Here is a 13,972-nt window from a genome sequence, read left to right on the forward strand (position 1 = left end):
TAAGCATGAAACAAATACAGAGGAGTTAAATATTGGCATTATCTTTGTAAAGGTTAAGCTATGTAAAAAAAAGTATATATTTGAAGAAACTGCAAAGCCTAAGATTCCTTGAGAGATCACCAGGCCTAGTCTAAACACTAAGCAACCATTTTTAAGTGTACTACTCAAAATACATGTTGTTGTACCTGATGGCAAAAAAATAAATAAATCCCTAAAGAGGTAGAAAAACCACAGCAAATAACATGGAAAAAAAGAAAATACACTATATTTGTAGTTTAAAAATCAATACATAAAATTATTAAAATACTAAAATGAAATAATAAATATAAATAATTTGAGTTATTTATTTTTATCTGTGTGGGTATGGACTGAGGATCGATCACACCAATACAAAACCAGGACTTACCACTCAGTAGTTTGCATAGGATGACCCAATGTAAATGTTTAAGCCTGCCTACTCCCATACTGGTGTATATAGAGCTAAACTGTTGTAAATTTAAACTTGTCTTATTCAGGTTAAAAGTTTCATCGGCTTTACTCTACTTACTTTGGTACAGGAGCAGACACATAAGATGTTTATAGAAAATCAGCATGACCTATAGGTAGACCTGCAATAAACTAGTATAACTGGTTGTCTCTCTAAACCTCTCTCCCTTTTCCTTCAGAGTGAAGAGGACAGGGAAAAGTCATTTCAATTACAGCAAAAGTTCTCAGGTCAGATCCAAAAGGGACTCAGGGGCAGTTATAGTAGGCTTTAGGCAGACTTTAAGTCTCCAAGTCCCAAGTCAGGGCTCTGAAAACCCCTGCTCAGAAGCTGTCTAATCCAGGAGGAAGCTAATGTCCAAAGGTGCATTATTTTTCAAGATTTAAAAGTTCCTCATGGGCTAAGGTTCTGCTCTGGCATGTGCCCAGAATGTTCTCATTTCTACGAGGCTGAGCATCCCAGCATCTATCTCGCACTGAGGTCTAACTGAAATCCATGTATGGGGATTCCTCTTTTTACCAGAGTTCAGTCCTGTGGACATGCTCTGAAAATGCCTTTGACAGTAGTGGACACCACCTTATTTTATAACCCAAATGGAAATGGAGCCATGCTGTGTTCTACATAATAGCTTAGTGGTGAGACTGTTCACCCAGGAAGTGGGTGAATCAGGTATAATTCCCTTCTCTGTCTGAGGGGATTCTAACATTTCTCTGGAGAGTGCCCTAACTATGGGCTAGTCCAGGCTGGAGACACTCTCCATCCCTCTGTTTGAAGCAATTCAATTTACATAAAATAATTTATAGAGTTATTGGGCAAGAAAGAGAGCAAGAGGGACCATGGTTCCATAGCCTACTGGTTAGAGTAAGCTCCCATGGGGAGGGTCTTGGGTTTCAGTGATTCCTCCATGGCCTTCTTAACATATTTTAGCTAAAGTTGACCAGCCAGTCAACTGCCCAGTCAAATAAAATAATGTCAGTTGTCAACTAACTACTTATTACTTGACCACATTCAAATATTCCAACAAACGGAGAATGCTGTAACATGGGCAATGGCCTACACCTTTGTGATACCTATGCCAACAAGTCCACTGTGCTTGCTACGGGAAGGAAGGACTCTGTGCTTCTTCCTGCTTCATGTAATATGTGAGCCTGTAAAAGTCATGGGAGGGACTTTCAGCACGCCTGAAAACAGTTTTATTGGCTACAATCTTCTGAAGCAGCAGCTTTGAGAAGGAACTCAATACCTATACTGGTTGATTGAAATGCAATAAATACCATATAAGCTAGAGATTTGCATATCAGCAAGCTAGATGTTGATTAATTATTGGGAGCTGGGGAAAGCCAGGATCATTAATATGGAATCCTCTCGATAGAAAGGAATACAAACAACTGTTAAAGGGCAAGAACATGGTACACATAGCTAGAATGGAGAAAGATTTGCTAAGTTCCCCAATGGGTGTCCAACTATAAAAATAGATTATTGAAGTCTGCATCAAAATTTGTTTTCTTCTTTGTATTCCCCCTTTACTTCATTTTTGGCACAAGCATCACAAGGGATCTCTTGATGAAGATATACGAGTGACAGTACAAGTGAAGTTAATTTTACTTCCTCATCTTTTAATAAGAATTTTGTTCATCTCTGTCCTTCAGCATCAAAATTGCCTGCTTCTCACAAGTCTGGCATTAAGAATCCCAATGGCCAGAAAATGAATTTGACTGTACTTTTGCTAGAGGCATTTATGTCAGAAGCACACCATTTCATATCATTGAAAAATTTAATATGTTTGAATTTTGTATAAATTGCATCAACAATTTACAAAGTACCAAGAAAGCAAAAGCTCACAGGAAAGTCATCTGAATGCTGACGAGGAAAATGAGGAAAAGATAATTTTTGTTTTTGTTTTAGTGTCTGATGAATGTACAATATATGAAATGAAAGTATTATTGACTTCGTGGTAACAAATCCAAACCAGCATGCTAGTTATTTAAATGCACAACTGAGCATCACCACACAGTGCAATATATTGCTGATGATTTTAAAAGTATAATATGAAAGCTGCTTGGGCTTTGATAAATGAATGTCTATACTTGTTGTGTTCTGGGTGTGTTGTCTGTATGATACAGCTCATTACAGGTGATGCTGAAGATCTGACAACTTCCTTATCACGTGACAAAATTGAAAAGCACTGTCAAATTTTGCAAAAGTAAACACGTGGCTGGTGTTCCTTGTTTGTGGGTGTATACTTTTGCATTTGGCAGTATAAAAACACATTTTATTTGAATGAACCCATGTTAAAAGAGCCAGACAGCTTTATATGACAACTCTGTCCTCATTAGTTTTCCACTCCAGTGACCTTTTGCCATCCATAAATTCGATCACCAGTGACTTTATATTTACTTCCATATCATTGAGGAAAATGTTAAATAACCTCAGGCCACCTACAGATCTTTGCAGAATGCTGATATAAACAGTCCCATTCAATGCTCACTCTCCACTGACAAATATTTGAGTTCTGTCAGTAGGCAGCTCTTAATTGATTTAATAAGTACTGCAATGATATCATATAGTTCCAGTGTCTTAGAAATAATCATATACAGTTCTTGACTCCAAGATTTTCCCCTCTTTCTGAATTTGACATCAGTTCAAACTTAAATGCAGAGTCCCATTTTCAGAAGCACTAAGCTTCTTCTCATCTTGCTGACATTAAATGAACTGATCCCTAGTACATCTGAAAAAAATCAACCCTTTGGAACGTGCCTAAAAAATCCTGGGGACACTACACGTCAAACAGGCTGACTGATACTGGGGTTAATGTAGCTCTTGCATGGTATAAACAAATAGAGAAATGTAAAATAAACTTACCGGTAGGAAAAAATTACTGTTTTGTGTATACCATAGAGTCTGATCACTCGAATTAGGGTAACTTGCATTTGATGAATTTAGAATGGAGACAGAACCTATCGCAGCATCATCCAGGAAAAACTAGAAGAAACAATATGAAGTCCATTAGTGCCTTTAGCTGTGACACTTCCAATTCCTGAAGTGTATCAAGGTTTGTCATTAATTACCTACCTTTAGGTTTTCATTTTAAATAGAAAGAAGCAAAGGGAGGACAATATCAGTTGACTGCCTTGTATCTACATGCTTCAGACAAAAAATAACTTAGTTAACCTGAACTGGAAGCTTGTCAATACTTTCTTTCTGAATTGGAGCTGAAAGGCTCTCTGCTAACTTAAGCTTGTAATGGGTAGCTCTGGCACTCCACTGGCAAAGTAAGCCTGATGTGTGCAATATTCAAATGTGTGCACTTCAGCTTCATCTCTTATTTACACATGTGAGGATTTGAAGAAAGAGGATCATTACTTATTTCCTTCAATTCAGGCTTAAGGGCCCAATCTTTTTCCTGTTTATGGCAATAAACCTCTTTGAGGTTTGAGCCCTTTATTTGAGCAGCACCTCTTTGAGGGAAGCTAATGCTGCACTTGTGTCGCTGCCCCTGCATTCGGATTGCTACCAAACGAGCAGCTTGTAGTGCCCTTTTTAGGATGAGTGGCTTCAGCCTCACAGTTCACACTGCTAGCAAGCAATGAATCTCCGTCTACCATCCTACAACTCAACACTGAAAGAAGCAGCACAGTTAAGCTCTGTGTTGTTAGTGACAATGCAGCCTGGCAGCTGTCATCCTCCTGCAGGAAACACACTGCAAATCACCTGACAGACTAGAACTGCAAAGCTTTAGTCTGGCTGCCTTCACCATCAGCAACATCTATATGGCCTTGCAACCTTCATCAGAAGAGACAATGAGTGGTGCCAAGTCGCTTCCTCACCAGACAATAGTAACATTGAGTGGCTCACTATCAATACCGGTGACGTTTCCATTGTCAATGTCTATAAGCCTCTTGGAACTGCTCTATCTTCTGCCCAGTTGCCACCAATCCAACAGCTATGCATTGTAGCTGGTGATTTCAACTCACAGCACACAGATTGGGGCTACAAGAACATAAATATTGATAGGAACTTTTTGGCTAACTGGGCACCAACAAACAACTTGTACCTGCTATTTGACTCCGAAGAACCTAACAGCTTTGAATCAAGAAGATGGCAGACAACTACCAACCCTGACCTGGCTTTCTCAAGTATAAATGTCAGTGGTCAGCCTATCAGATGAGAGAAGTGCTGATAGTCACAACATCAACCATTGCTAATTATAAACCTAGGCTTTGTGGCACCAATGAACAGCAGACCATCCATTAGGTGGAACTTTCACAAAGCCAGGTAGGATAAAAACTCATACAAACTCTGTTCCGAATCATTGTCAAACCCAAGGAATACAGCAGTGACTGCCTCTTATACTGGGTTCTGTGATGCCATTCTTAGATGTGACAAGAATAGTATCCCCAGAGGGTATAGGAAAAACTATATCCCTGGCTGGGACGATGAATGCCAACAGGTATATGACATACAAAAAACTAGTACTTTTGGTTCCAAAATGATACCTGTTATTAGACCAACTGGGAAATTGCAGGAAAATTGTCCTTTTCTGCAGGCTTTCAGGTTCAAAGTCCCTTCATCAGGCTCTGGGAAAAGTACAGACGGTACAAATGCAACAAGATCACTCACATTTGGAGAAAGGCCACAGTCATTGGGATTCTAAAGCCTAACAAGCCCAAGGATGATGCAAAGAGCTATAGAAAGATCTCTCTTCTGTGTATTTCGTGCATGCTACTGGAATGTCTCATTCATGATTGAGTGTACCCCATAATTTATCTGCTGTTTCCTAAGGAGCAGACTGGTTTCAGACATGGAAGGTCAACAATGGACCAGGTAACTCTTCTTACTCAAGACACCAAAGAAACCTTTGAGGCTGGGGAGAAGGTCAGTGCTGTCCCGGTGGACCTCAATGCTGCATATGATACTGTCTGGCTCCATGGCCCCTACTACAAGCTCTTCCACATGCTACCTGACAAAATGATTGCCAGATTTATTATGCTCATGCTTCAAAACTGCAGTTTTACTCTCAAGACCATTGATGGACAGGAAAGCCACCCTAGAAATTTCAAGAATAGCGTCCCACAAGGCTCAGTACTTTCTCCATTGCTTTTCATTATGTACATTGCTGCCCTGCCTGACACCCAGTCCAAGAAGTATGGCTATGCCAACAACCTGGATCTCACCAAATCAAGTAAGCAACGGGCATCCACTGAATCCACTTGGACATCAGACATGAACACCCTTGCTACTTCCATAAATGGTGTTTGTAGCTCAGTCTCGCTAAAACAGTTGCAACAACCCTCCACCTAAATATCAACCAAACAAAGACAGAAATAAAAGTTAAGATTTGCGACTGGACACCTGGACATTGTCATACCTTCGCTTATCTAGGAGTCATATTGGACTAGACCCTTACCTACTGCATCTGGAAGTGGTCCAGGGTAAGGTTAATAATAGAGGAGCTTTTACCTGTCACCTTGCTGCATCACCTGGGGAGCAAGTTTCCAAACCCTTTGCACCTCCACTTTGGCACTTGCATATGCTCCTGCTGAGTACTGTGCACCAGTATGAGGCTGAAGCACGCACACTAAGTTAGTGGATTCCAGCCTTAACAGTGTCATGAGGACCATTACTGGATGTCTTATGCCAACTCCAGTTAACTGCTTACCAGCCCTTTCAGGTATTCCTGCCCCTCAACGTCCAGAGCCAAGCTGTTATGCTGGCCTTAGGTTTCAAAGCTCAGGATCCAGACCATTCTTTATACTCCAGCCTAGTAACCACAAGCTAAAAAAAATGACTACCACCTGAAGTCTTGGAACCCATTCTCTACTCAAGCCAATAAGCTCACTGAATCTGCAGATGGCATGTCACCTGCAGCATGGTCCTCCCATCTATGGAGCAAGCAATATGCTACACAAGAACTGTGGCTAAAGAACTTCATCTCCAACATCAGCTTCCACCTCTCAGTATGGCAGCTGCCCCATAGGATCTGGACTGCTCTTAAACATCTCAGAACATGTGTTGGGACAGTTTAAGGTGAGCATGAACTCTTCGGGTCTCTCCAATGATGGCTGGAGCTGTGGGGCTCAAGCTCAGACAGCTAGCCACATCATCTATGAATGCTTTCATGATGCTCCTTTGGGCACCCAAGGTCTTATTGGCATTGGTCATTCTACCTGTTGCTGGCTTTCTGGCCCTCATTCTTCTGACATATGAGTATGGCAACACTCACTTCATGACCATCATCAACAATCTGTCCAAGTATCTCACTCTTTGGTTGTCAGAAGCCTCCTTCTAATTTTCAGTTTAATTTCCTCCTGGTCACCTAACACTTACTGTTCTTGTGCAGAAGTTCTTACTCTTAAATAGCCTTCCCATGCTCCTATTTGTGTTTACCTCCTTGATTCATCTATACAGAGCAATCTTATCCTCTGCCAGCCTTCACTTTGTTACACTGAACAAGTCAAGCTCTGTACACAATCTCCTTTCATATGATTGGTTTTCCATTTCATTGATCATTCTAGTAGCATTTATCTGCATCTTTCCAGCGTCAGTTAATGTTTCTTTAACATAGGTGACCAGAGTTGTGCACAGTACTCCAGATGAGGTCTTGCCAGGGCTTTGTAGTACAATGTCACTAATACTTCCTTGCTTGATATATCTTAGACTGTGATATGCCTTTTTCACAGCCTTATCACACATGTCATTGTGGTGGATTGCAGTCATTCTGTGTGTAACATTTCTCCTCCTTGCTATTTCCAACTGATGAGCTCCTAATTTACTGCAAAAGTTCTTGCTGTTTGGCTTCAAGTACAGACCTGCTGTGATGAAATTGTGAAAATGTCTAATGTAGTGAAGCCTAAGTAGCAAAACTCTGTTGACACAGGTAAGTTCTAGGAGAGAACTCATCCAGAGCAATATATAGTTCTGGTTATTCATTTTCACGCAAGATGACTGAAACTGGAGCAGGTGAAGAGAGTGAGTACCAGGGTGATTAAGGTAATGGAGAGCCTTCCCACTGACAAGATGGCAAAACAGCTTGTCTTGTTTAGCCTGGCAAAATTGACGTTGTAAAGCAGGGTATAATTGCTTTCTACAAATATATGTAATGGGGGTATATCCCAGGGAAGGGAAACAGCTATTTATGCTACAGGAAAATGTAGCACAAAAAGAAATGTGTATAAACTGGCCTCAGATAAATCCAGACAGGAAATCAGAAACAAGGTTCCAACTGTTTGAGCAACTAAGTTTTATACCAGCCATTCAATTGGAAATGCAGGGCTAGAGATGCAGAGACAAACAACTATCACTAGTTAGGATGGAGCTCATTAAGTTAATGACAGGAGAAACATTATGTGGTGCTGACAATAATAATAGACTAGACTGGATGACTAAGGAAGTCCATTCCAAGGCTGGTGTTCCTTTGATGTTTGGATGGCTCATGAGGAGTTTGCTTTTTTTTTTACATTACTCTCTCCTGTCTTAAACATGCAAGGGTCTTTCCTTTCTCCCTTCCCCATCTCAACCAAATCAGGATGTCATTCTGTATTTATGTTGAATACAGCACTGGACCAAGGCTCTCATCTGTATAGTGAATCTGATACTCTTAACACATGCATTAAAAAAAAATCAAGATAATCTGAACTAGCCTTGGAGTAATAAGATGCAATTCTTTGTGCAAAGAAAAGAAAAGAAAAGAAAACCTGTCATAACACCTATAGGCTGGGCAGGATGACCTTCTCAGCAACACAATGACAGAAAGAGATCTCAGAGTCATTGTCAACTCCAAGATGAATATGAGTCGTCAATGTGATGAAGTAATTAGCAGAGCTAACCACACTTTGTCATACATTAGTAGGTGCATCACGAACAGGTCCAGGGAGGTGATGCTCCCCCTCTATGCAGCACTCATCAGGTGCTGCAATTCAAGAAGGATGTGAACAACCTTGAAACAGTCCAGAGCAGGCCATTCATATGGTTAGAGGCCTGCAGGGAAGGCCTTATGAGGAAAGGCTGAGGGACCTGGACCTTTTCAACCTCCGCAAGAGAAGGCTGATGGGGGGATCTTGTGAGAGTATACAAATTCACTGGGGGGGGAGCGGGGGGGCAGCAGGGAATAGGAGACGCTCTGTTTACCAGAGCACCCCTTGGAATAACCAGATACAATGGCCAAAAGCTAATAGAGTAGGTTTAGGTTGGATATCAGAAAGAACTTCTTCACGGTTAGGGTTGCCAGAATCTGGAATGGGTTTCCAAGGGAGGTGGTGCTCTCCCCTACCTTGGGGGTCTTCAAGAGAAGACTGGACAAGCACCTAGCTGGGGTCACACAACCCCAGCACTTTTTCCTGCCACTGACAGGTGTTGGACTCAATGATCCTTTGAGGTCTCTTCTGACCCTAGCACCTATGAATTTATGAATGTATTCAGTTAATCACATCTTCAGTTTTGACCTAGCCACACGTTAAAGCAACTAATGGTGTTATAAAACAGGAAATACACCTCAAAGTTATTCCACAAAAATATTTAATAACTTTGGGGTTGGTTCCTATCACTCCATTAATTGAACGTGTGGCTAGGTGTGCCAGCACAACCATGCCTGCAGCCATGCATGTATGGCCTGGCAGGAAGCACACTTCTGTGGATCACACATCAGATCCTATCATGCCATTACCTATACATCTGGCAGAGACTTCAAGGACCTTTGTTGGAAACAAAAGAAATTCCTATTTCCTTCCACTAAAAATCCTGATATTTATGTTAGTTCATCTTTTTTTTTTTAATTCTTTCACATAATTGCTCCTGATTATATTCCTTTTGGTAGATTAAAACAGGATTCATATATCTCATTTGAAATATCAGCATATGATCCACTCTAGACAGGTGTCCCTTACAACAGGAAGACTGTTGATGTTTTGATTTTGATGTTTTGATTTATTAGAAGTGGAATGGGTAGAAACATATTATCTCGATTAAACCTAATGGCTACATTATGCCTTTTCCTAACAAAAGAGTTCATGGAAATAAATGCAGTTAATGGAGTCCGCTATTAAGAACATGTTGCTGGGAGATATCATAATGATACTTCAGACTCTCACCCACAATTTGCTATTAATATTAAGCCAATGCAAATTTTGAATTCACATTTTAAAGTCATTTTTCCAAGTCAGAGAACTAAGATTTAGTGTCAAGGTGGGAATTGTACTTAAAATTATCATTTCATGAATATCACAGAGCACGGTTATTTGTTATACTGCAGTCATTACTGTTAATTCTACAAGACACAAAGGCTTTTGGGTATAGTCCTTAAAGCTCTGTCATAATTTGCATTCTAAATAAAAGAGGACTTGAACTAATAAATGTCAATTTATCAAAAAATGATTTTGACTGTGTCCTTTTCAGAAACAATTTTAATTATATAAACAATTGTAGCATAGATACTAACTCGGAGGCAATGCTCTTTATACTTTTTCTACTTATCATTAGCAATAATAAGAGAAGAAAAATTTGGATCCAGACACTGATTTAAAGAGCTTGGAAGGGACTACAATAACACACTGCATTGATCCAAATAATTTTTGTTTGACCAAAGCATTTCTTCCACAAAAATACAGAATCTTGATTTGAAGACATGATGAGATGGGGAATCCATCACTTCCCTGGTAGCTTATTTTAATAGCTAAACTCTCTCACTGTAGCAAAATTTGTCTAATTTCTCATGGAAATTTGTCTGATTTCAGTTTCTAGCTACTGGTTCTTGCTGTGCTGTTCCCCAATAGACCAAAGAATGGAACTTGTCTGCATGAAGAATGCTTGAATGTTTGAGTCCTTCTCTCCTTATTGTGCAAACCAGGGGAAGAAAGGGCAGCCCCTCTTCTATCAAATTAACCAGCCAAGCAAGCAAGCAAGCAAACAAACAAACAAAACAAGTGAGAGAGAAAAAAGAAAAAAGAATTATTCTCCTCCCCTACTAACCCTAGGTTGTCCAGGGAACAGGAGATTCAAATTTTAGCCTCTTCCTTCACCCAGAGTGGATTTGACTCTTAACATCCTCCTTTGCACACAGTGGTCCAATACCAGACTGTGGGGCAGGTAGTGTCCAGGGTGCTCTCAAACCATTCTCTTGAAGCTGGCCTACAGTGCAGCCAAGAGTGATGTTATGTGGGCCCAGTGGGAGAAAAGCAAGCCAAAGAGAATATAGCTCAGTGAAAGAGATACTGCAATGTGAAGATGAAGGCCTTGGGTCCCCACTCCTAATGGCTTTACTGCTTCTTGCATTTAATATTGACTGTATAACATGGATAAACAGCAGTGAATTATGGGCAGTGAAAAGTTATGGGTAACATTTCCAGAAGTCTCAGAGGCTATGTGCTGCAGCCCTGGTGCTCCTGGGAAGTGCCATTCTAACCATGTTTCAACCATGCTCCCACTAACACTTCTAAAACCTGGAAAAGAAGGGATGAAATTGCTTTGGGGTTGTTACCCTGGTGCCGCTGTCAAGCACACAGGGATGAGATGTCAGGGATACCCCTGGCACTTCTGGGTTTGGCACATCTGAGCATGGAGTAGACGGGCAGGACATACAACTCTCCCTAGGAGTGCAGGGGACATGGTGTGGACATAATCTAAGTGATTTAGTGCACCTATATATGTGACAGAGTTCTGCTCCAACATATGCTAATTAGCATGCATTGGACCAGACTCATTTAATCGAATCTGCTGCATGTATGCTGGACTGTGCTAATTAGCATGCTCCAGCAGCTTCTGCATCATGTGTAGTCAGCATCCTTTGTTTATATAAAATTAAAAAGTGAACACAGCAAGGGCAAGAGGTTTCCCAGTTATTGAGGCCTTACCTGTTCAGAATTCCTTTGCTAAAATCAGCTCACAAAAATCTCTTGGGTGGGTATATGGGCTGGAGTAAAGCTGACGCTCAGCTGGTAAAGTGGTGCTTCTGGCCAAAAATGTATGACCAGATTGAGAATTTTTGCCAGGCCTGCCCTGCTTGCCAAAGGGTAAGTTGATGGAAACCATCACACGCTCCCTTGCAACCTATGCCCATAGCTGACATCCCTTTTTCTCGTATTGCCTTGGATGTGGTGGGCCCTCTCCCTTACAGTGTGTAGGGGTATCAATTCTTGTTGGTGATAATAGATTATGCAACTCAGTTCCCAGAGGCAGTTCCTATGTGTATGGTTACTGGCTCTCAGGTGGCAGATGAGCTCCTTAAGTTGATAACACAGGTGGGAATCCCCAAGGAAACTATTTCTAATCAGGGCTCGAACTTTATGTCTAGCATTTTAAGGAGTCTGTAAGGTGCTTAAAATTCAACACCTATGCATGACGGTCTATCATCTGAAAACCAACAGCCTGGTAGAGTGGCTTAATGGGACTCTTAATATTATATGTTACACCGCTGCATACAAGAGGAATCCTGTAAGTGGGAGTTGCTGATACCACCATTGTTGTTCTCAGTTAGGGAGGCCCCTCAGTCCTCCCTCAGGTTTGCCCCACTTGAGATAGTGTATAGCCATCACCCAAGGGTCTTACTGGATCTGGTATGGGAAGGTGGGGAGGAGGCAATACCGGAAGGCCCTAACATCACTGAATAAGTGAGGGACCTAAGGTGCCATCTACAAGTAGTGGGCAAAGTGTCACAAGAACATCTGAGGCAGGCCCAGGAATCTCAGAAAGATAGATATGACAAGGGAACCCAAATAAGGGAATTTTGAGTAGGACAGAAGGTGTTAGTTCTACTTCTGGACACCACAGGTAAGTTCCTTACTTGTTGGCAGTGCCCATTTGAAATAGAAGGGTTAGACCCAGGGACTATGAAGTTTTTAGACCCGGGTATAAAAAAGAAAAACAGATATATCATATTAATCTTCTTAATGTGTGGAGTGAACATGAGGGTCTGTTGATCGATCTTACCCCAGAGGAAGACTATTTAAGACGTGACTTATGCAATGTGGAGGGTTGTAGTTCAGTGGACATGAAAGTTCCATTGGGGTCTTTGCTGGATAGCCAACAACAAGGCCAATTAAAGCATTTGATGAATGAATTCCAGGACGTTTTCAGTGAAACACCTGGTTGTGCTAAGGGCATAGTTCACTGGATCATCACCCCTGAAGGCCAGGTAGTGTGGGAGAAGTGGAGAAGGATCCCCTACCACAGGTACCATATGATACAGGCTGAGATCACTACAATGCTGGAACAAGGTATAATTCAAGAGTCCTGGAGCCCATGGCATAGTTCCATCGTGGCAGTGACTAAGCCAGATGGGTCATTAAGGTTATGTGTAGACTTTAGGAAATTAAATGCTATATCTCATTTCAATGCCTTTCCTATGCCACAGATTAGCAAATTATTAGAGAGAGTGGGGCAAGGTGAATTTATTTCAATATCTGACCTCGAGAAAGGTTATTGGTAGGTTCCATTGTGAAAGGAAGACCAGGCCAAAATTGCCTTTGGCACCCCTTGGGGATTATATGAATTTAGGTGTATGCCTTTCGGTTTACACGGGATGGCAGCAACCTTCCAGCAATTGATTGACTGGGTATTGGCCCCACATCAAAATATGCGGTAGCCTATATAGACGATATTATTATATACTCTAATAGTTGGGACAAGCACCTAAAGTCTTTATGAGCTGTTTTGTAAGAGTTATACCAGTGGGGATTACAGCCAATCCAAAAAAATATGTATTGGGACCGGACAAAATGAAATATATAGGGTTTATGGTAGGGCAAGGACAAATTTGCCCTGTAGCTGATAAGGTGGAGGCCTTGTGCAACTATGTTCCTCCCCAGACCCATAAACAACTGAAAGCCTTTTTAGGCCTCACAGGGTATTATCAGCAGTTTATTTTCCAATTTGCAGAAATAACAGCCCCCTTGATCCACCTACTATGGGGAAATGATAGTGGCCCCCTCAAATGGGATCCTAAAAGTGTGCATGCCTTTGAGAAGACTAAATCAGCTTTGTGCCAGAAGGCCATTCTAGAAATTTCTGATTTTAAACAGCCTTTTATTCTTCAGACAGATGCTTCCAATAGGGCACTAGGGGCAGTGTTGTCACAGGAAATTGATGGAGTCGCCAACCCAATAGCATATGCCAGCTGGAAGTTAAACCATCAAGAACAAAGTTATGCTACTCTAGAGCATGAATGTTTAGGTATTCAGTGGGGGGTTGATTATTTTTGTTATTATTTATTGGGTTGAGAATTCACCCTGACAATAAATCATGCCCCTTTGCAATGGCTTAAAATGAATCAGATGGACGATGCTCACATAACACGCTGGGCCCTTGCCCTTCAACCTTTTCATTTTAAAACTGAGTATAAACCTGAAAGAACTAACATTGTGGCTAACTTTTTCTCGAGACCTCAACTGTAGCAAAAGACTCTGACAGAGGAAGGCTATATGGACAGGGGTGGCCTGAGATGGAACCCATGCAGACTCAAAACAAAAACAACCTGCCTAGTGGCAAATTAAAGAGGGA

General features: G+C 41.2%; 1 protein-coding gene across 1 annotated transcript in view; it reads right to left on the minus strand.

The window, feature by feature from the left end:
* Window positions 1-13,972, minus strand: part of ADCY2 (adenylate cyclase 2) — a 202,162-nt gene that overhangs the window by 42,454 nt on the left and 145,736 nt on the right. Inside the window, 1 exon segment of the mRNA XM_006015699.2 lies at window positions 3,347-3,466. Within this exon segment, the coding sequence (XP_006015761.1) occupies window positions 3,347-3,466 (120 nt within the window).

Source organism: Alligator sinensis, unplaced genomic scaffold, assembly GCF_000455745.1.
Source record: "Alligator sinensis unplaced genomic scaffold, ASM45574v1 scaffold126_1, whole genome shotgun sequence".
Lineage (NCBI taxonomy): Eukaryota > Metazoa > Chordata > Crocodylia > Alligatoridae > Alligator > Alligator sinensis.